The following is a 24,189-nucleotide window of genomic DNA, read 5'->3' on the forward strand; positions in this document are numbered from 1 at the left end:
ATATACCTATACTAATTAGACAAATAGTATAAAGCAACATTCTAATTAAGGATATAAATTTTAATTATTATTATTTTAAGTATTTAAATTTTGTTTTAAAAGTATTATTTTTTATTTTATTTTTTAAGTCAGAATGCAATGTCATACTCATCTGGATGTTGGCATCCATCATAAATGTGATTTAGCAGTAAGACATGTTAAGAGAATCCCTACACCACCTACATGCCCCAGGAGCACTTTTACTAGAGCTTTGGGTTTTTTTGTTTTTTTTTCATTTTGCCCTCCTAATGTAAATGTACAAGTATGTTTATAATCCATTTAATTAGTTATGTATTGTATTTGTCATTTGTAATTTTAACTTTGTTTCTACTGCAGGGTCCATAGGGTATCCACAGGCGATGGCGCTAGTCATTGGGCAACTTCAGAGTTTTCAAAAAACTACATCTCCCAGGATACACTGCAGGTCCCTCTCCTGTACCCCGCCCCGGGGCAAGGCACCTCAGTTTTGTAGGTGCCCGGCACGGAGTCGGGTCACTGTTCAGAGGGGGGCTGTCCAAACAGTCCCTGAAGATTTTTGCTGTGAGTAAATAGCACGGACAGGCCAATAGGACGTCCGTGCTATTACTTCTACACCCCGCCGGCACTAGGATGCCGGTACTGATCCAGGGATCCTAGTGGGATTCCGGGACCTCAGCTAGCGGAGACCCCGAGGATCCCTGGACTGTGGCCGTATCTACGGGGACTTAAGGTAAGCGGCGGGTACCCGCGATGGGGACCTGCCGCTGCTCAGTCTGTTGGTTCCCAGGGTATGGGGCTCCCTGGGGACGGCCTACAGTGGGGCCAGGCACAGAGTCCTGCGCACCCACTGGACCACCAGGGACTTTGGGCCAGAGCTGTAGCGGAGCTCCGCCATCCCACGGTTTAATTGCAGGCCAGGGGAGAGCTCCTTCCCTGTCATACAGCCGGCGCCTCCCCTGCTGCTCACAATGCCTTTCCACAGCAGTCTGGCGGGCTGTGACAGCGCTCCTCACCCGGGCTTGCATCTTCTCAGCTCCTCGGCGGCCATTTTCCCTAAATGTGCATACGCTGAACGCTGGCTTAGTGGCACTGTGGTCCGGGTCCCCCTGCATACCTCTCCTCCATATTCAGGTCAGAGTGTGCAGCACTATTTCATACCAGACTTAGGTGTCTGTGTAGTTGATCATAGTGCCATTATATACAGTCAGGTGCATAAATATTGAGACATTGACAGAATTTTCATGTTTTGGCCTCTATTCACCACCACAATGGTTTTGAAATGAAACAAACAAGATATGATTTAACTGCAGACTTTCAGATTTAATTTGAGGGTAATTACATCCAAATCAGGTGAACGGTGTAGGAATTACAACGGTTTCTATATGTGCCTCCCACTTTTTAAGGGGCCAAAAGTAATGGGACAAACTAAACAATCCTAAATCTAACTTTGCCGGCAAAGATTTGCAGCAAAGTATTAAAAAGTGAAAGTTAGATTTAGGATTGTTTAGTTTGTCCCATTACTTTTGGCCCCTTAAAAAGTGAGAGGCACATATAGAAACCGTTGTAATTCCTACACCGTTCACCTGATTTGGATGTTATTACCCTCAAATTAAATCTGAAAGTCTGCAGTTAAAGCATATCTTGTTTGTTTCATTTCAAAGCCATTGTGGTGGTGAATAGAGGCCAAAATATGAAAATTCTGTCAATGTCCCAATATTTATGCACCTGACTGTATGTGACTATATGCTAGCGCTATCTGACTGTATTTTCTATTCTAACCTGATAGCCATTTTTACTATCTTTGTTATTTCTGCTACATCCCTTGCGATGCAGTGCTGTTGGGGTGTAAATTCCTCACAGATTTAACTTTTTTTCTGTGTGGTGAGTCACATACATCCTACATACTCTCATTATGTCTGGGAGTGAGGAATCTGCACTCATTGAAGTTCTTATCCCCCAATCTTGTTGTAAATGTAAGGTTAGGATGGGGGGAGGGGAGGTGGTTACTGAGGGGATTATGTGCTTCGTGTAATGTTATTTCACGTCCACTTGCCGCCTCGTTCTCTGTGCAGGAACCTCCCTGGGCTTATTTTGCTCAGGCACTAAAAGCCATTGCAAGACGTTTGGCGCCCCCCCCCCTGCGTTTCCTCAGTTGGGGTTTTTGCAGCAGGCGGTGGTCCCATCGCCCATACAGGGGTTCCCCCGGCAGATGTTAGTACCCCAGTGCCTCCCTCAGCAGTTAGCACCATCTCAGGTCTCTCCGGAGCCTGTTTGGGTAAATACTCTCTCCGACGCAGTACAGAACCTGACGGACATTTTACAGGGGGACTCACCGCTGCGACCTTCTAAAAGGCCATTATTGTCATCTCAGTCTACACATTATGACAATGATATGACATCAGATGATGATGAACTCCATGATTTATCTGACTCTGAGCTCCCTCCCACGGAAGTGGAGTCTAAGTCAAAGATATATATTCCTGGCTTGATACGGGCAGTCCGTGTAGCCTTGGTTATTGAGGATGAAGATCCCTCTGTTGCTAAGTCCAAATATTCCTTTTTCAAGGATATTAAGGTTACGCCACTGTATTCCCTCTATGTGGGCAATTAGTGGATCATTTGGAGGAGGCGTGGAAATTGCCTGGTAAGCGTCTTTGGCTTGGCTTATGCCTGCCCTTTTGCGGAGGATTACTTCACTAAATGGGAGACTCCCCCTCAGGTGGATTCTCATGTCATGCGTCTGGTAAAGAGTGCGACCTTGCCTATGCCGTCTGTGTCCTCCTTGAAGGATGTTACGGATCGCAAGGTGGAAGTATGTTTAAAGTTTATATACTCTCTTTCTGGAGGGGCATCTGGACCGTCTATGGCTATTTGCTGGGTAGCTAGAGTCATGGAATGCTGGGCAGATGCTTTGGAGGCATCTTTTTCTTCAGATACTGCCAATGACCAGATTGAGCTTGAGGGCAATCTCCGGGATTCCGCTACATACATTAATGAGGCGGCTTTGGATATTAGCCTCCTCACTTCTAGGATTTCTACTGCGGCTGTTGCAGCTCGCCGCTCTCTGTGGTTGCACTCTTGGAGAGCGGATGAAGAATCCAAGAAAGGATTGGACTGCTTGCCCTATAATGGTCAGGTCCTGTTCGGCCCTGATTTGGACAAGATTGAGGATACGTTGGCAGCAGCAAAATCTGCATGTCTACCCTCGGCCTCTGCTCCATCTGGGTCTGGGACCTCGTCCTTTCGGCCCTATCGGCCTCAGGGTAAGCCTAAGGTGCAGTCCTTTCCGAGGCCATCAGGTGCCAGGAAGGTTGCCAAGCCGAAGAAGCAAGCTTGGAGCACCAGATGTCCGGCTGCCAAGTCTGACGATAAGCCTTCAGCCTGACGGGACGGGTCTCCTCTTGGGGGATCCCAGGGTGGGAGGCCGACTTCTGTAGTTTGCCCAGTGCTGGTGTCGGACCACCACAGACACATGGGTGAGGGAAGTGGTCTCACGGGTACGCCCTATCCTTCCGCAGCAGGCCTCCCCATCAATTCTTCATCACAGGCCTTCATTCAAACCAGGAAAAGGCACTGGAAAGCCAAAAAGTAGTGTACTCTATGGGTCATAGTGCCTGTCCCGTTACCCTAAAGGGGGACAGGTTATTACTCCAACCTCTTTCTGGTACAGAAACCGATTGTATCATTCTGTCCTATTCTCAACCTCAAGTACCTCAACAGGTTTCTGAGGGTACCTTGGTTCAAGATGGAGAACGTGCGCTCCATTATTTTGGCTATGGAACCTGGGGATTTTATGGTGTCTCTGGATATTCAGGATGCCTACCTGCATATCCCGATTGCTTCAGCTTACCAACGTTTCCTCGGGTTTGCTGTGGTAAATCAACATTTCCCGTTTCAGGCACTGCCTTTTGGCCTCTCTACGGCACCTTGACTGTTTACCAAGGTAATGGCAGTTATGGTGGCCCATTTGCGGCTGCAGGGGGTTCGCCTGTTGCCCTACCTGAACGACCAACTACTGTTAGCCGGGTCTGAAGAGATACTTCACCGCCATCTGCAACTGACTATATCTGTGTTGCAGACTCACGGCTGGTTGATCAACTGGAAGAAATCCTGCCTGACCCCGTCTCAGAGGATGCTCCATTTCGGTGCGCTGTTGGACTCTCAACAGCAAAGGATCTTTTTGACAGGGGAAAAGATCTCTGTTTTGCAGACACGGATACGCTATTGCCTGCACAGTTGGCGTGTGTCCATTCACTCGGCAATGAGGTTACTTGGATCCATGGTGTCGACATTCGACATGGTGGAGTATGCCCAGTTTCATTCCAGACCTCTACAGAGGTTGATCCTCTCCAGATGGAATGGGTTGCCCCATCGGATAAAGACACAGACGATGGTGCTTTTTCCGGAGGTATGTCTATCTCTGGCCTGGTGCTACAGATGTCTCATCTCAACAAGGGACGCCCCTTCTGGATCCTGGACTGGGTCCTCCTGACGACCGACGCCAGTCTCCGGGGTTGGGGCGCAGAGACAGGTCCATACCCATTTCAGGGACGTTGGACGTCAGCGGAATCTGCTCTTCCAATCAACATATTGGAACTTCGGGCAGTATTCCGGGCTCTTCATACTTCACGGAAAACCCGTGCAAGTCCAGTCAGACAACGCCACCGCGGTGTTGTACATAATCCGCCAAGGAGGAACTCTAACTCAGGCGGCACTGATGGAGGTGTCACACATTCTGACATGGGCGGAAGGCAATCTCCCAGCTATCTCAGCAGTGTTCATTCCAGGAGTGCTCAACTGGGAAGCGAACTTCCTCAGCCGTCACGACGTGCATCCAGGGGAATGGTCTCTTCGCCAGGAAGTTTTTCAACTTGTAGTGGACAGGTGGTGCCTTCCTGAAATAGACCTCATGGCCTCCAGACACAACCACAAGCTGCCGGTGTACGGGTCCAGAACAAAAGATGCAGAGGCTATCCTGGTGGACACTCTGTCGGTACGGTGGACCTTCCAGTTTGCGCACTTGTTTCCTCCGTTCTCCCTTCTTCTTCGAGTGCTTCGAAAGTTTGTAGGCAAGATCCTGCTGGTGGCTCCAGCGTGGCCCAGACATCACTGGTACTCAGGTATATTCATAGTATCTCCATCAACACTCCTTTGCTGTTGCCTCAACGTGCTGACCTGTTGTCTCAGGGTCCTTGCCTTTACCCGGACCTGGGTCATCTGTCTTTGACGACATGGGTCTTGAGACATCCCTCCTAAGGTCCAAGGGTTTTTCCAGCTCTGTGGTCAACACCATGCTCAGAGCTCGGAAGCCTGCTTCTGCCAGGATTTACCACAGGGTGTGGCATACCTATTTTGAATGTTGTCGCACTATGATCCCCAGTTGTTTTGGATATCCAGAGTACTGGCTTTCCTACAGGCGGGCTTAGATCAGGGTCTTCGCCTTGCCTCCCTAAAGGTGCATGTTTCTGCCCTGTCTGTGTGATTTCAGCGTAGGATTGCTCCTCTTCCTGATGTCCACACCTTTATGCAGGGTGTACTTCGCATTCAGCCTCCCTTTGTCCCTCCAGTGGCTCTTTGGGATTTGGCTGTGGTCCTGAGGGCTCTCCAAGGATCTCCATTTGAACCACTGGGCTCAGTGGATTTCAAATGGCTTACTGCAAAGACTGTGTTTCTTCTAGCTATATTTCAGCTAGAAGGGTGCCAGACTTGGGGGCTCTCTCCTGTCGTCCTTCCTTTCTGATTTTTCACCGATACAGGGCGGTGCTTAGGACTTGCCCTGGCTTTCTACCTAAGGTGGTGTCTAGTTTCCACATTAATGAGAAAATTATCGTACCGGCCTTCAACTCTCCAGACTTATCAGCAGGTGAGGCCACATTGAATGCGGTACGTGCTCTTCAGGATTTATGTGGACCGTGCCAGTTCCCTTTGGAAATCGGACTCCTTGTTACTCCTGTATGATTTTCACAAGAAGGGATGGACTGCCAATAAGCAGACTTTGGCTAGGTGGATTTGTTTGACCATCTCTGAGGCTTACACTTATGAGGGCCTGTCTGTGCCACCCTCTGTTACTGCTCATTCTACTCGGTCTGTGGGTCCTTCATGGGCAGCTCGCTGTGGTGCCTCGGCTGTACAGCTTTCTAAGGCGGCCACGTGGTCTTCTGTTCATACCTTTGTGAGGTATTACGCTTTTGATACCTTCGCCTCTCAGGATACTTCTTTCGGGCGTCGGATTCTCCTTTCTGCACAGAAGTGTCCCCGTCCTGGAAGGGACTGCTTTGGGACATCCCCAAGGTATCCTGTGGATACCCTATGGACCCTGCAGTAGAAATGAAGAGAGATGGTAAGAACTTACCCTTGTTATCTCTTATTTCTACGAAGTCCATAGGGTTCCACAGGACACCCACCCTGTCGCACCTGTGCTGCAGTTGGGATTTGCTCTAGTCACCGTTTTTCCTTCTCCTTCTCTGTGAGTATGTGAATCTTGTGTTTTCCAGACTTCCTTCTCTCTCTTGTTTTCTCCCCCTCCGGCCTATGATTTATTACGTAACTGAGGTGCCTTGGCCCGGGGGTGGGTTATAGGAGAGGGACCCATAGTGCATCCCGGGAGATGTCTTTTTTTGAAAACTCTGAAGATGCCCGATGACTACCCCAAGGTATCCTGTGGAACACTAAGAACTTTGTAGAAATAGAGATAACAAGGGTAAGTTCTTACCATATCTCTTATTTTTGTTTCCTCTTCCCATTTAAGATGAACCCCAGTATTTATCTTCGCAGTCCTACATGGCGGATAGCAGCCTTAGTGAAGAAATGAGTCAGTTTGATTTCTCCACTGGAGTTCAGAGTTTTTCTTACAGTTCCCAGGACCCAATGAAATCTCATAGGAGCAGCAGAATAAAGGTACTTGTAAAGATAACGTCTTGTGACTTAAGGAGAACATAAGAGTTTTTTGTTAAGTTACACCTATATCAGAAGAGCAGTTTTGTATTCTAGCCCAGCCAGGAACATCATAGTTGAAATGTATGACAATAAATATGGTAATTGTGTCCATATGAAAGCCACTATACTATACTAAATTGTCAGACTTCAGGTATTCACGTCCGAAATAGGCGACTTACAGGTAACGTTAATGTGGCTCATACTGTAATGCCTGACAGCTGATAGTTCTATAGTTCTGATCTCTACACCTCTTTGCTAGTAAGATCCAGGTCCATCACTATGTACAGGTATACATGTCCCATATAGTTGAATATGGTGCGACATGTTGCAAATATAATTTTTAAAATTGACAGATAATACCTAAAAGCAGCCAAGAAATTATGATATATGGAGTCTGTGATGATAATATACTGCTATGATAGGAGCGCAGTTCTGAAGTCCAGGCACCAGAAGACATTATGGAATTTGAAATGGATGAACTGAATCAGCATGAGTGCATGACACCTATGACGGGGCTGATTAAACACATGCAGCGAAATGAAATCACGCCCAAAGTAGAGGAGGTATGCGGGGACATCAGTGGTGTTATTTTGTATATAAGGCGCAGTTAAAACTGTATGTGTTACTTTAATCAAACGTTACGTTGGTGTTTTGTGCTTAGGGTGTCACTCAATCCGAGGACCTGCCACCGTGGATGAAGTTTTTGCATACAAAGTTGGGAAACCCTTCTACACCATTGAATGTCCGACTGTTCATTTCCAAACTTATTGTTAACACTGAAGAAGTAAGTGGATGAAAATTGTGTGTACATTTCATCGTTCTTTCCTAATATTATTTTAAATTGGAATCTTGCAATTGTATCCAGTGATTATTTTTAAGCCAAGGGTTTGTGGGAGGTTGTGATGTAGCCCAGTGCTGTATTAGATCACCTTACAGGATCTGATATGTGTATACTTGTATAAAATATTATAAATAATCCTCTTCCGGAATTTCAGGTTTTTCGTCCTTACGCAAAGTATTGGATTGGCCCCATATTACAGTTGATTGTGTCTGCAAATAATGGTGGAACAGGGATCCACTACATGGTGGTAGAAACCGTTGTGATCCTTCTCTCTTGGTCAAGCATTGCCACACCATCTGTAAGTTACAGTTAAAACTATAATATACTTATCTAGACCCTAAAAAACATAACGTAAAACAATGTGTATATACAGTGGCTCTATGTGACCGCGTTTATTCCTCAGGGGGTTGCAAAGGATGAGATCCTGGCTAACAGATTGCTTGAATTCTTGATGACTCATGCGTTTCATGAGAAGAGGGCAGTCTACAGGCACAATCTTGAGATAATTAAAACTGTTCTGGAATGTTGGAAGGATTGTCTTTCTGTTCCATACAAGTATGTATGCATGATATAATCCATGTTACCTATTGTTTTCAATAGTCACATTATAAGCTGTTTATGACAAATTATTAAAAAAGAAAGTCCTTTGGCAGTAGGCAGCATATTTATGGTATTAAAAAGGCATAATACGTAGTGCAATCTTTTACATATGTGTCTTTGCAATATAATATACTGGAAGAAAACTAAAAAAACACTATTTTAATTCTGTATTGAATTCTTTTTCAGGTTAATATACAATGGTTTTTCTGGGACAGACCCTAATAAAAAAGATAACTCTTTGGGAATTCAGTTACTGGGGTTAGTTGTTGCTAACAACTTCTCTCCGTTTGACCCAAAATGTGGAATTGACTCTGATCGGTGAGTTATCCCCATCTCAAGCTGAACAAGTGGCACATTCAGAACTGCATTGCCTAAGTGCTACTGTACTTTGTTTTATATGCAAACTATTACTGAATTTGAATTTATTTAATCTGCTGTGTATGTCATCTCCTAAATATGTTATCTCCTATATAGATATTTTAAAGCTCTTGCCAACAATCTGGCGATGATCAGATTTAAAGAAGTTTATGCTGCAGCAGCTGAAGTCCTGGGGCTCGTTCTTCATTACATTGCTGAAAAGGAGAAAGTACGTATGTTCATGCCAAACTGATGTTAGAGGTGTTTCTTTTGTTTAATGTGCTGGACTACAGTAATTTTACATTTGGCTTTTATATTTCTGTGGATTCTGCATATTAAGCTTTGTGAGCCATAGTTCAACTATCATTAGCACTCTCTAATATCTCAGCTGTTCCGTACGGTCTCTTCATGTATGTGGGAAGCAGCACTAGGCCATTTAGTGGAGGGATAAGACAAACACCCAGTTGCTCACATATTCCCTAAATTGCTATATTACAAACTATGTAACTGTAGTGAGGTCTTCAAGAAATTGCAGCCATATATTAACTGGAGAGAATGTGCTCTTATCATTGAACAAAAGCCCATTACCTGGTACCATCGGGGCAATTGCTGAATTTTACAATGGAGTTTGGCCCTACAAGCCTTGGTTTTGTTACTCCTAAAATGTGGCAAAATTGTAGCAATGCTGAGGACATGATGCCACAATGTAAAACGGCATGTAGTCAGTACTGTAGGTCGACATTTACAATGTAGATAGTCGTGATGTCGGCATTGTTAAAATGTTGACTGGCAACGTGTCGACACTCACAGAATGTCAGCGTGTGAAATATGGACATTGTCAGAATGTCGACATTAGGCTTAGGCTGCGGACGGGAGGTTTAGGTTGTGGGGGGATGTTAGAGGGGTTTAGGGTTAGGCACTAGATGGAGGGTTTGGGATAGGGATAGCAGAAGAATACGTGCTGGAAGGCTTGGAGGATCACAGGCCTGACCAGGAAGTGACTGTCACATAACTGCTGGGACCTGGAAGCCACGCTGAAGACACTGCAACTGTCAGGAGCATGCAAGTGAATGCAGGACCAGCAGGCACCAAATGTTGACATTTCAGCAGTGTCTACATGTTGAACGTTCAGTGTTGACAATATAACCATGTCGACATTCCCATGTCCACGTTATAAATGTTGACATACACCACACCCATGTAAGACTAGGATGGGTTAAGTTCTTGTATCTGCTTAGTCAGAAGGCAGTAAAGGCAAGGACTAAAAGGGAGAAGATAATGGCAAAATTGGGTTATGGCTTTCCTGTGTGAGACGGGGCTTCTTTAGATTTCAAACATTGTTGACAAAGGGATAGGGTTGTTTAGGGTTGGTATATAAGGCGAATTGCTATTCCTGATCTCCGGAAGTGCTCAATCAGAAGAATGTTCCATTATCAACAGTATTGGGTGTCTTGCGCACCATAGCAGTAGTACAATTAGTTTTTACAGGATTTGCCTTGCTAAAGTGAGGTGTTTCCTTGACCTGCTTCTTGCTGGAGTCTTGTGGCATCTTAAGGAGAACTAAAAGAACTATTGTTAGAGTACTCCTCTCCCAGTCTGCTAGAAATGACAAGGATTAAATGTCGTATGCAGGGGCAAATGCAGGATTTCTGCAGGGGGTTTTCCCAATGCTTGATTTGGGAACAAAGAAAAGAAAAACTGGTGCATTAAGCCTAAAATGGACACTGGGCCTGATTCAGCAGCGTATGTAATGGTGATTATGGATTCGGATCGAGCGATTGTTTGCCATCGCTCATGCGTATAAGTAGCACTGTGTGCGCGCAGCGATTGCATTGAGATTACGGATGCACAGAGGAATCCATCGCAGAGTGAGTGACACGCTGTCAGCATTTGGGGGTGGTGATGGGGGGTTGGTCGTAAAAACGCATGTGTGTGTGTCCATTTGCGGCAGATCTGTGTATGCAAGCGGTAGATTTGAGACGCTGCCAGTGGGTGTCTCTGTACAAATACCAGTGGCTGCAACATTTGCATATTTTTGCAAACATGCAAGGAACAAAGTATGTTTTTAATGTTTATTTTTAAATAAAGAAGTTTTATTTTTATCTTCCTGCTAAAAATACGTTTATTGAGAGACATATTGTTGCTGATTGAAGTTTATAAACTGGTTCGGATACATATTGCATCTTTTTTGGATCAAAGTTTTTTTTTCAAATTTGGTTCACATATCTAATCGTGATCCTGACACATATTATTGAATCCCTTTTAAAGAAATTAGACATCGGTTACAGCGCTGTAGAATTGTCATTGTTATTGTGGTTTAGTTTACGTCATAACAGCTGTTGTTGAACTGTGATTTATGAGGATATGACTGCAGTGACTGAGGACAGCTTCAGAAAGAAACTTTAAAAGATCTAGAGAGTTCTTGCTACGGTCACCATGTTGTCGATGCTACTAAATGGACTGTAACGAACATACTATTTTATGTTTTCATGGTAACCTAATGTGTCTCAGCCCTTAGAAAACAATACTGTAACCATACAAATTTACAATAAAAGTCAATATTACACATACCCATGTTTCACTGCCACTCCAACTGCCACTCTAACTACAAAAGCAACTTAATTTCTGCAAGGGCTAATGACAGGACTGGAGGACACAGTCAAGACTTGGGACTTAAGCTGGCTACACACTGGGCAATATATCAGACGTTTAATCGGAAAGCCGATATATAGAGTGGGTGTGTACCCCCGATATGTCTGTGAACTACGTAGTTCAGACATATTGCATTGATTGTGCAGCACAGCCAATGGTCGATATAGCTGCTGATATATCTGTGAATCTGGCTGTTTGTACGGGCAGTCTGCCGATCGCCCATACACTTCCTGCAGGGACCCGGCAGTGGTTGACATTTCAACTGGGCAGACAATTTCAAATGCCCGTCCAGTTGTGATGTCAGCACTGACAGCACAGACATATTGGCAGAACGATTGGTAAGTGTGTATCTGTCGGCCAAGTGTGTACCCAGCTTTAGACTCACTGACAAGGACAGTCAGTCACTGACAGTGCCAGAAGACCAACTTACTGAGGTCAGTGAGACACAAAGGCCCGTATTCAATTTGAGCTGAGCCGCGATACTATTTCGCTTCGTGGACTTTTCGCCTACTTCGCGTGTTTTGCAGGCAGAAAAGTATCGCGCGCATGCCCACGTATCGCCATATTCAATTTGAAAGTAGCCGAAAACGGGACCTGGCGAAATTTAAACAAGCAGAAAGTACTGTCAGATTTGGGGAAATCAGCCTGACACCCCCCCAAAAGATGCTCTGACATGGGGGTTAGCTATGGTACCCCCGGATTTAGCTTGCTGAAGGTATTTGGTGTTTTTAAATGGGCTCAATAGATGCTAAATAGCGTTTTTTGTATAAGTGGTGAAGAATAGTATTCTGGAGGTTTTTTTTTTCAGAAAATAACTTTTCCCAGCAAATTTGGGGTACTTGAAAATGGTGTGCAGCATATTTTAAAGTTGCTAATGTTAAGTTGAAAAAATCGTGAAAAATTCACCTGCCGCAATCCCCTGCAATGAAAAAAACACCTGGGGCATACTTGGGGACCCCCCAGAGTCAAGTTCGTTAGTTTTTAAGTTTGTCCCCCAACATTTTTTTTTCGCCCCCAAATTCAAAGTGATTTTTTTGGGGTGTTCTGAAGTGTTTTTTATTTTTTTATTTTTATTTTAATTTTTTTACACAGTTTACCTTTGGGGGACTGTCTGAAGGCTGCGCGGGGATTCCCGCAACGTTGCACTCCAAAACCCCAATTCTGCACTTTTTTCTGCCTGCTATTCTCGCCTATTACATTGCATTGACTTTCCGCCTAGATGGAAAGTCTTTCAAATTAAATACGGAGTAAAATCAAAACAGGCATAAATTACGTCATCGGCGAAAAGTTTTCGCCAAAAACACGCGAAAACTGCTTTTCGCTCCAAATTGAACACGGGCCAAAGAGTACTGGGAGACAGACACACACATACAGTGCCGAATACAGGCTCACAGGACAGACACACTTACACTATACTAGGAGAAAGGCTCATAGGTCAAACAGAGTCACTGACAGTACTCACCCTCTTTACCCTATAGATGTGGTAGCTACAGTCTCTCTTCATAGAGATGTGTACTGGGAGCTTCCTGATGACATACTGTAAACACTCGTTGGTCTGAGCTTAAAATGTGCACGCTACAGCAAATGTGTGTTCCCAACAACCCCTACACCCAGTGGGGTCGCTCCCCGCCGTGTCACCTTGTGTCGGGAGGGATGTTGTGCACGTGGCGTAGCCGCCAAAAAGGGGGAATGTCCTTGTGGACAGGGGCATGGTCACGTGAGAAGGAGGCATGGCCCGAACCCCCTATTCCTGACACTCGTGCTTTTTACTGGGAAGGCCAGGGAGGTGCTAGAGGTGTGGACTACCCTGCGTGCAGTGCCGGCTCCCTCACAGTGTCAGGAGCTGATTGATGCACTTAATACTACAGTGCAGCACCCATCTCCTGTCACTGAGGGGCAGTCTGTACCTTGGTGTCACCCCTTGGCGGGTGACACCCGGGTGCGTCTCACACCCCCTTGTGACGCCACTGCCTGCACCATCCCAAGATCACCATTGCTGCTTGCTCCTCATTATGAAGAAAAGTTGGTTTTAAAATTAGCTTGTGAACACATTTTCCTTTATAAACAAATGTACACCTAACAGTCGTTAAGGTACTGTAGCTAAAAACAAACTTCTCTCGCAGTGCAGAAAGCATGATGGAATATAGCCCTACGATGTCTGGGAGAGCACATATGCATGTCTGCACACTGCTCCTACCCTGTGAAGAGAGAGACCCTACGTTAAAAGAATCTGTTACTAGTGGTTGCAGTATTAATAGTTGAAGCTAACTGGGGAGTTACATAGAGTAATGATAATAATAATATTTTTATAGCATTTTTTACCCAACAGGACTCAAAGTGCTTTATACGTAACTAGACCGTAGGGATCTATTGCATTTAATTATCTAAAAATAAAACAAATATCCAAAATTTAAGTGAAGCTATGTGTTAATGCTTAGAGTGCTTTCTAAGTCCTTTTTTTTTGCTGACGATTATATATATATTTATTTTAATTTAAGGACACAGAAGGCCCAGTGTTTGCTTGTGTAGAAAAAGAATTAAAACGTCATCACACCAGTAATAAAGAAGACAAATTCATTATGTGTTTGAACAAAGTGGTGAAGAATTTCCCCCTCTTTGCGGACAGGTAGAACCCTCTCACAACTTACATTATATTGTTTTGTCTTTGTTTTATTTACTTTATTTGTTTTTTTTATTTATTTACAGGTTTATGAATATTGTTCTCTACCTACTTCCAAAGCTTCATGGAGTTCTAAAGACTCAGTGCCTTGAAATAATAATGTCCAGGGCAGAGAAAGTGCCAGATCTTTATTTTGAGTTAAAAAACAAGGATTTCAAACAAATTATGAACAATCGGTAAGAAAATAGACTGTAGTTTAATATTTGTTTACATATATGCATATTTCTTCTTCGGGTTCCATAGGGTCCACAGGAATTACCTTGCGATATATAGTTGGACAGCATCCATTGCACGAAATAGCAAGCTTTGGAGCATCCAGCATGCACTGGTCCTCCTCCCTATATACCCTGCCCCCAGCCACAGGCATTCAGTTGTTTTGTTTGGTGCGCGGCAAGAAGCATCTGTTATGCAGCAGGACTGCTAGGCAGTCCTAAGCTTTTTTTATTTTATGATTTACCTTAAGTTTTTTTGAACTTCAGAGTTTAGCGGTACCAGGCGCCTTGAAAGACATTTGTACTGCGACTCCTACTACCTGCGCCAACCCTGCCAACACCAGCATCCGCTTTATGCCACTGGGTTTTCGGCAGGCTTCTGCAAGCCTTAGCTAGCGGCTCTTGCTGAAGCCTGGGACCGTGGTCAGGAAACATAGATGTCAGGTAAGCGGTTCCCATACCTCTGGTGTCGAGATGCATCAGAGGAGGCTGCATGTGAAGGACGTTCTGCGATCCTCACTAAGGCGGCCAGGGCCATATCGTCTGTTGCCGGGGAAGGGTGGTAAGACGCACTAGTCTTGCTACCTTGTAGTTCAGCGAACCCGGCCGTCAAAATCGCAGCTATGGGGTGATAATTCGCTCCTCCGGGCGCCCCTCCCCGCCAGTCACAAACTTCCGAGTGGAATCCCTGCTTCTGGTTTACTATTGACCACCTTGTGTGTGAGACGCTCACAGTTCAGCGTTGTCTGGGCACTGCTACAGTGGGTCTCTGGTCTTGTCTGTCTCCCCATATACCTCTCTCTGAGGGTTTGGCATATAGGCCCTCATTCAGACCCACTTGCGAGCGGCTGTCCGCTCGCAAGTGGGTCGATGGTCTGCACTGCGCATGCGCACGACGGAGGGAGCTCCGTCGTGCGCATGCGCGAGACGCGACGAGCGAAGGACTTTCCTACGCTCGGAGTCTCATCAAAGGGGGCGTGTTGTCGATGTTGACTGACAGCACGCCCCCTTTGGTGAGCGTGCCGGGGCGTGCCTGCCAGACGGAGGCGTTCCCAAGGGAACGCCTACCGTCTGAAGCCGCCCCACTGACATCACTAGTGATGTCAGTGGGAGTGATTTTGGCTCTGATAGAGCCAAAATCACTCCTGGCCTTGCGGTTGAAAAACTCAAACGCAGGCTTCTGCTCGCAGTTTCGATGGTCGCGACCATCGCGACCATCATCCTGCACGCTCGTATATGCTGTGGGTGGTGACCCACAGCTATACGAGCGTCCAGGAGGACGCTCCATATTAATGGAGGTGGGCCCTGATTCAGAGCGAGCGCTCTGGTCAGAGCATCCGGCTCTGAATCAGGGCCATAGTGCACTGTATATCCTACCAATCCCTTCGGGGCTGGTTAGTTGATACAGAGACCATATTGCTTTAGAAAATGTGCATATTTATGCATTGTATGTGACTATAAACGCTAGCTGCCGTGTGTACACTGCCTGTTTGCCAAAACTGTCAGGTATATTATCACAGTGTTTCTCCTCATCACTTTGAAGATGTGTGAGGTGTTTCCTGAAAGTCACATTGCATTTATACTGTATACCTTATACCATTTATACATGTCTAAAGGCACAGGTAAGAAGGAACATGTAAGTCCTGTGCTGCAGGCTTGTCTGAGCAGGTTGTTAACAAGGAGGGATTGTGTAGTACTGTTGTAACAGCTACTTTATGTCTCCAGTACACCTGCACCAGCACTAGAACCACCTGTGTGGCCGCTTGGTCTCAGATTTTGTCGCACTTAGTGGACGAAAGCCGCAGAAGCACAGGCTTTGGTGGCAGTGCCTCATGCTACGAGGCGTTCACGGCATTGGTGTCCTTCTATGTAGATGCCCCCCATGAATTCCTGTTGTGTTTATTCTACTGCTGTCTATCTGCCACTGTCTATAGCCTCTCCGCAGGCAGTTAGATCAGTAGCGGAACCCCTTCTCCTGGAGGATGTCGGAATGGAGGCCAACTTTTGCAATTCACTCAGGCCTGGTATCAGATGCCTGGGTGTGAGAGCTGGTCTCTCTGGGGTATGCCATCTTGTTCCGGAGGCATCCTCCTCAGAGGTTTATGGGCATGACACTTCCTGCAGACCCGGTCAGAACCTCGGCCTACCGGGAGTCCTTTGGGGCCCCCCTGGGATCAGGAGTTATAGTCCCTGTGACGCAACAGAAAAGAGGTTGTTATTTGTTGTTGAATAAAAAACCCAATGGGTCACACCGCCCTATACTGAATCTGAAGTCAACAGATTCAACAAGGTGCCCAAATTCCGTATGGAAACCCTGTGGGGCCTGGGGACTTCATGGTCTCATTTGACATACAGGATGCATATCGGCATCTCCTGATTGCAAGAGCCCACCAAGCATTTCTCAGGTTGGCAGTAGATCAGCAACATTACCAATTTCAGGCTCTACCTTTCGGTCTAGCTACAGCCCTTCGTGTGTTTACCAAGATAATGGGGAGTTAGGATACTGCCATATCTAGACGACCTCCTGATATTGGCACAATCTCAGGAGATGTTACAATGTCTTCTACGGATGGCCATTGTCTGCTTACAGGAGCACGGCTGGGTAATCATTGTGGAGAAAAGGCGTCACTTTTTCCAACTCAGCATATGGTGCAGTTGGTGGCACTGCTGGACTCGCTGGGACAGAGGATTCATCTAACAGAGGACAAGATTGTAGCACTAGAGACTTGTGTGCACAATCTACTTTGCAAGCAAACAGTGTCAGTTCACTTGGCTATGCAAATGCTGGGCTCTATGGTAGCCACTTTCAACATAGTGGCTTATGCCCAGTTTCACTCCATATCCCTGCAGCTGTGGATCCTGGACCAGTGGGATGATCCGTATCATCGGATTAGATCCCAGATGGGTTGCATCTCACTAGAGGTTTGCCTCTCCCTAGCCTGGTGGCTGGAGACGACTCATGTGAACCAGAGGGCGTCTACTATCCTGGAGTGGATACTCTCCACCACAGATGCAGGTCTGTGAGTATATGGAGCAGTGACAGGTCATCGCACCTTTCAAGGAAAGGGATCGATACAGGAAAGTCACCTGCCAATAAATATATTGGAGTTCCAGGCAATGCTCAAGGCACTCATACTGGTACAGGACCTTCTACAGGGCAGGCCTGTCCAGGTTCAGTCCCACAGTGTGACAGCAGTGGCCTACATAAATTATCAAGGAGGCACACGAAGTCCAGCAGCCAGGGAGAAGTGGCAAGGATTCTGCTGTGGACAGAATGCCATCTTCCAGCGGTCTTGGCAATATTACTCTCAGGTGTTCTCAACTGGGAAGCATACTTCCTAGGTCGCCGGGACATACACACCGGAGAAGGGTTTCTTTATCCGGAGGTGTTTCAACTCCTGGTGGAAAGGTGGGGGATACCAGACATAGAATTCATGGCTTCACGTCACAACCACAAGGTCCCCAGGTATGGGTCCAGGACAAGGGACCCCTCAGCCGCCTTCGTGGACACTCTGGCGGTGAGATGGAACTTCAGGTTGACATACCTGTTTCCTCCAAATCTCCCTCCTCGTCAGAAAATTCAAGCAGGAGGGCAGCAGGATAATACTATTAGCCCCTGCTTGGCTCAGGAGGCATTGGTTCTCAGATCCGACTCGTCTATCTGTAGACAGTCCATTTCCACTGCCTCTATGGCAGGATCTGCTAATACAGGGTCCCTGCTTATATCAGAGTTTACCTCGGCTGGCTTTGACGGATGGCTGTTGAGTCTTCCATCTCAAAGGCCAAGGGGTTTTCTCCTTCAGTGATACAGATGATGCTGAGAGCAAGGAAGCCTGCTTCTGATTGCATCTATCACAGGGTTTGGCAGTCATTTTTTTCTTTGGTGTTCCCATAGGAACTATGACCCTAAGATATTCAAGAGATCAAAGGTACTTGTTTTTTTTTCCAGGCTGAATTAGTCTTAGGTCTTTGTCTGGCTACCTTGACAGTCCAAGTTTCGGCTTGGACTGTTTGATCTCCGTGCAAGATGCTCCTCTGCCGGATGTTTTAACATTCTTACAGGGGGTTCTGCGACTGCAACCTTCATTTCTTCCACCGGTGGCACCGTGGGATTTGTCTTTGGTTCTCAGGGCACTGCATTCGCATCCCTTTGAACCCTTGGAAAAGCTGAACTTGAGATGGCTGACGGTGAAGACGCATTTTCTCTTGGCTATCTCATTTTCTCCTGGCTCGCAGCGTGTCTGACCTGGCAGCTCTGTCATATCGCTCTCCTTTTTTGTGTTTAATTAGAATAGAGCTGTCCTCCGTACCAAGGCGGGCTACCTTCCAAAGGTGGTTTCCCGTTTCCATATTAATGAGGAAATTATAGTCCTGTCCTTTCAGTCTTCAGACTTGTTTACAGCTGAAGCTTCCTTTGATGTGGTTCGAGCCCTCAGGATCTATATGGATCGGACCAAGTCCATCAGGAAAACAGATGCTCTATTTGTGTTGTATGGATTCCACAAAAGAGGTTGGCCAGCAAATAAACAGACTTTGTCCCACTGGCTCCGTATGACCATTTCCCAGGTCTATACTCAGGCTAATCTCCCTGTTCCTAACAGCCCATTCCACTCGGCCTGTCGGACCATCGTGGATGGTAAGACTGTGCCTCTGCTGAACAGCTCTGCAAGGCAGCCACCTGGTCTTCTGTGAGTACGTTCAGAAAGTTTTATGCTTTTGATACATATGCCTCCCAGGATGCTTCCTTTGGGCAGCGGATTCTCCTATCTTCTCAGGAGCGTCCCCATCCCTAGGAGAACTGCTTTAGGATGCCCCAAGGTAATTCCTGTGGACCCTATGGAACCCAAAGAAGAAATACAGAATTATGGTGTAACATACCTTTTTGGTAATCTTTTCCTTCGAGGTCCACAGGGCACCCACCCTGACGCACCTGGTCTCAGATGGACCTGTTCTTTATATGATAGATTCCCTCTTCACTTGTTAAGTGTTTTCTTGTGAAATGTATCTTCTCCATTCTCCGTCTCTTGCTGCAAGGCTTAGTTACGTACTGAATGCCTGTGTCTGGGGGCAGGATATATAGGGAGGAGGACCAGTGCATGCTAGATGCTTCAAAGCTTTGCTGTTTGGTGCAATGGATGCTGTCCAACTACAGGTTGAGTCTCCCATATCCAAAATGCTTGGGACCAGGGGTATTTTGGATATCGGAATATTCCGTATTTTGGAATATTTGCATATTATAATGAAATGTCTTGGGAATGGGACCCAAATATACACACAGAATGCATTTATGTGTTATATACACCTTATACACATAGCCTGCAGGTCATGTTATACCATATTTTTTATAATTTTGTGCATCAAAAAAAGTTTGTGTAGAGACATGAAATTCATTTATGTTTCATATACACCTTATACACACAGCCTTAAGGTTATTTTATACAATATTTTTAATAATTTGTGCCTTAGACAAAGTTTATGTACATTAAACCATCAAAAATCAAAGTTTCATTAACTCAGTTATGCTGACAATATTCCGTATTTCGGAATATTCCGTATTTCGGAATATTTGGATATGGGAGACTCAACCTGTATATATCACCAAGGTAATTCCTGTGGACCCTATGGCTTTCGAAGAAAAATAATTATCAAAAGGTAAATTATACCATAATTCTGTATTTTTATATTAATACATGCATATAATATATATATATATATATATATATATATATATATATATATAATGTGTGTGTATATATATATATATATATATATATATATATGTATATTACATGCATATATTTATTATATTAGCTATATTACTAGCTGGGATGAACGGTGTTTCCCGTGTTGAAGACTGGACCCTGTAGTACATCTGCAGCCTTTTTGTTTACATTATCCTCATCTATAACCCCATTCCATTGATTCTGAAAAGGACCCCACTGTTTGCTAACATGCATGCAAACAGTGGAGTAACTATGGTGGGGTACAGCTGCTATGGTGCGTGAGCTACCTTTGTGGCCCGCCATTTCCCCTGCACCGAGTCACGCACACAAGGTGGGCCAGTCCAATCAGGGCTGGCGAGGGGGGCCTGGCTGTCAGCGGTGTTGATTAGGTATCGACCCGCCAGCTGATTACAGCTGCCGCACCGGCAGGCAGAGACGGCTTGACAGCGCCGCCAGTCACGAGGCAATCGGAGCTTGCGGACCCGCAGCCAATCTGCAGTGGAGGCTCCTGTTTGGCTGTCGGTCCACAAGTTCCGATTGGCTCTCAACCAGCGCCAGATTCAAATTATGCCGGCGCTTTCTGTCCATGTCTACCACTGCCTGCCGGTGCGCCAGCTGGCAGCCTGGCACCAAATTCACACCTGCTGGCTGTTGAAGGCACGCAGGTGGAGGCGAGAGGCTGCTGGAGGGAAACGGGGAGGTGAGTTGCTGGGCTGGCATAATGTGGAAGGGGCACTACTATTGTGTGGAATAATTGTTATATTGGGCATTACTGTGTGGTATAATATGTAAAGGGCATTATTGTGCAGTGTAAGGGGTCTTTCTCCTTCATCCACCAGGGGACACTGGAGATCAAGACACTGGGGTTTAGATGGGTGGATGAGTGGAGCTGTCTCTTTAAATTTAGAAGTGTGAGTGACTCCTCCCCCTCTATCCCTCAGAAGCCCCAGTTTTAGAATTGTGCCTGAGGGAGCCGGTTACTTAGGGCTGAGCTCAGCCCACACTTAGTATTTTATTTTATTTTCATTTATTTTATAGCTTTCCACAGCATTGTGGACAGGCTGACAGAGAGCTGCATCTGTCAGCCTGCTACATGGAGGCATCAGGTGGGACTCTCTGAGTGGGTGTCCGGGTCTCAGGCACCCTGGCTTTAGCACAGGGAGGGACATGCCACAGCCTATTATAGAGGCTGCGTCCGTGCCACCGTTGCCACCGCAGAACACAATTCCCCTGACTAGCAGGAGATTGAGATTAATATCCTGCGGACCTCCCGCTGTGCCTCTCTGTTGTTATCCAGCGCTTGTCAACACTGCTTTCATTTTACTGACTGCGTGGAAGCTCCCTTATTAGCTCTCTCACGGTAAAGGGGAGAGTCAGGACAGCCCAAAAGCCCTCACATCGACGCCATTTTAGAAGCACAACTCAGAGTGCCTGCTTAGCTCTACGCAGCTAACCCAGCTGACCCACTTTTCCTGCTCAGCTGCAATTTCAGCAGTGATTCAGCCCTGTCAAGAGGTTGTTGGTGCACTGAGGTGTTTTTATGGGTTGCTGAGTTTAGGGGATTGCCTTAGAGAGGGATACAGTGACTCCTCTCCCTCTGTGCCTAGATGGCTATGACTAGGCGGCATTTCACTGTATTCCATTACTGTAGTTTTGGACCCTTTTCACTGCTTCTCTCTCTCTTTCCTTTTTCTCATTTGCTTTTTTTTATAAGCCTTTTTTTTCTTATGTCTTCTTAATATTTGCTAACATCCTTACTTTGGTCTACTGCGTATGTGGAAAAAGACAGAAAAGAGAAGATTGGGTGATGGATGTACTGTACCTTCCTGTTTTTCTTTGATTTTTATTCTGCAAGTTTGTGGAATATTTATCTTTTTTTCTCATGTTTTGGGATATAATTTGTGGACTGTTTTGATATGCTCATAGTATGTCTCATTACTGTACGAACATTGTGTCATAATGTAATTGTTTATGTCCTATGCTTATCTTGCACTTATTTTGCTCTATGGTAAGCGTTTTAAAACAACAACTGTTGTTAATGTGACCATTGTTCATTGCTTCAATAAAAACTATTTTGAAAAAAAAATTGGTTTGTGACCGAGTGAGTGCTGCTGGTCTGAACAGTGGTCATTAGCACAATCCGTTACTGTTTAACTGACTAGCTGATCTGTGCATCCTGAAGTTGTATGCTTCCTACGAATCATGGAGCTCACCTCGAATCTGTGTTGCTTCTGAGAGAATAGTCAACGAGTAGTGCACTTTTGGCAGGCTGCCATTTCTAGTCTGTTTTCATATTTCTTCATCTTTGTTATTTGGAGTATCACACTCCTGGCTAGGTTCTTGTGGCCATTTCCCCATCCCTGAATTATTTTCTTCTGCTCAATTTAATTATAGGTGGAAACACTGGAATTACGTGTGATCAATCATCATCCATGCATATTGTGTATTATTACTGGGTCTTCTTTTCGACCACTGCTTTAAGAGTCTTCTCCAGGAGGAACAGATTATTGCCTTCAGAGTCACAAGCCATTTTGTAGTCCAAGGTCTGTTCTCGATGCTGTCGGTCAAGACGATGGTGTCTTGTTTCTAGGAGACCTCTCTTCTGCTGTCTGAGATCCGGTTTGGATTCCAGTAGTTACACTATATGGACAAAAGTATTTGAAAGTCTGACCATTACACCAACAGGGACTGTAATGAATTTGTATTCAAATACATATACTTTAATATGGAGTTGGTCTCCCTTTTGCAGTTATAACAGCTTCCACTCTTCTTGGAAGGCTTTCCACAAGATTTTGGAATATTTCTGTGGGAATTTGTGCCAGTTCATTCTGCCGAGCGTTTATGAGGTTAGGCACTGAGTGGGGACTCATGATTTACTCAGGATTTGGCCATATTTTACACGATCTGACGTTAAAATGTGTCGGAATCGGCCATATCGGGTAAAATATTGCTATGTGTGTGGCTAGCAGTAGTGGCGGCTCCTCACCTGTGTGGCCGGGGGGCACATCCTCCCTTGCCAACCCGGTGATTGACAGCTGATGTAACAGGGAGATGGGCCTTAAGTCAGGTGCCCGCGGGGGGCGTGTCCTAAATCAGGAGTGTGGCTTAAGCCCCTAGGTAAAATCCACCACCAGTCAGACTCGCCCGCCCGCCCGCCTCCTTCCCCCAAGGTATTGAAAGAGGATTTTTGTTACTCACTGTTAAATCCATTCCTCTGAACATATCTGGGGGATAGTGCATTCCTTTCCTTTATTTGATACTGTTTTGTTCACTGCTGTTCTGGTTGAGTGGCCTCTTTTAGCTCTCCTGTGGGCTTGTTAACTTTCACCTGATATCCTATGACCTCATGGGATGTAGAAGAGAAGAAGCAAGCTTTCCAATAAGTGTAAAGTGAACTTTGTGCTTGCTTCTAGTATGGTGCCCTCTGCACTCCAAGCTATACCAGTGTCCCCCAGATGGATTCAGAGAAATGGATTTAATGTTTATTATAAAAAAAAGCCTCTTGTTAGAGGTAATCCTGGTATACCCTCAGACATTGCACACATGAAACCTTCTTGCTTGCAGGGAGAAGCTGAATGGGGAGTTGCAGCAACTGTGTTCATTCTACCAAGGTTCACAGGTGAAATATGCTGCCCATATGGTGGATTTAAAGAGAGCTCCCAGGAATTAGTCTCTTGAAAGAATCTTTCTTTTTTATGACTTTAAGATGTACCCATCATTAATGTCTCTGTATTTTCCTACAGGTAGCAGAGCACATTAAAATCTGCAAAATATTTCCCGGTTAACTTTTTCATCAAAAGAGACTGCAGGAGCCAGGAGCACCTACAGTGTGTCGAATTCCATTAGGTCACCTCTTTGAGTAGATATACAGTAACAACTCCCACTCCTTATATTAGGTGGTGCAAAGTCCTGTGGCACTCCCAGTACTGCCACCTATGGCACCCTCAGTGTAATGGCACCCATGACACCATGCAAATTCCAGTGGCTACTACAATGTTCTAGCACTTGTCACCCCACATACAGTACCTGTCAATGGCTTCATAATACTTTCCAGGAAAAAAAACTTCTTAGTGGTAATATGCCTGGAGCACAGCGATACCATTCACCATGTACAGCCATGGCCAAAAGTTTTGAAAATGACGTAGTATTGGTTTTTGCAAAGTTTTCTGC

The 24,189-nt window shown here is 45.5% G+C and overlaps 1 protein-coding gene across 1 annotated transcript in view; it reads left to right on the top strand.

Annotated features, from left to right (window-relative positions):
- Positions 1 to 24,189, top strand: part of PRKDC (protein kinase, DNA-activated, catalytic subunit) — a 418,309-nt gene that overhangs the window by 224,793 nt on the left and 169,327 nt on the right. Inside the window, exons 46-54 of the mRNA XM_088469547.1 lie at positions 6,767 to 6,915; positions 7,377 to 7,517; positions 7,616 to 7,738; positions 7,950 to 8,093; positions 8,199 to 8,350; positions 8,582 to 8,713; positions 8,870 to 8,981; positions 13,903 to 14,030; positions 14,111 to 14,260. Of these exons, the coding sequence (XP_088325673.1) occupies positions 6,767 to 6,915; positions 7,377 to 7,517; positions 7,616 to 7,738; positions 7,950 to 8,093; positions 8,199 to 8,350; positions 8,582 to 8,713; positions 8,870 to 8,981; positions 13,903 to 14,030; positions 14,111 to 14,260 (1,231 nt within the window). The remainder of the gene's footprint in view (positions 1 to 6,766; positions 6,916 to 7,376; positions 7,518 to 7,615; positions 7,739 to 7,949; positions 8,094 to 8,198; positions 8,351 to 8,581; positions 8,714 to 8,869; positions 8,982 to 13,902; positions 14,031 to 14,110; positions 14,261 to 24,189) is intronic.

This window comes from Taudactylus pleione, unplaced genomic scaffold, assembly GCF_031769625.1.
Source record: "Taudactylus pleione unplaced genomic scaffold, aTauple2 ptg000093l, whole genome shotgun sequence".
NCBI classification, from domain to species: domain Eukaryota; kingdom Metazoa; phylum Chordata; class Amphibia; order Anura; family Myobatrachidae; genus Taudactylus; species Taudactylus pleione.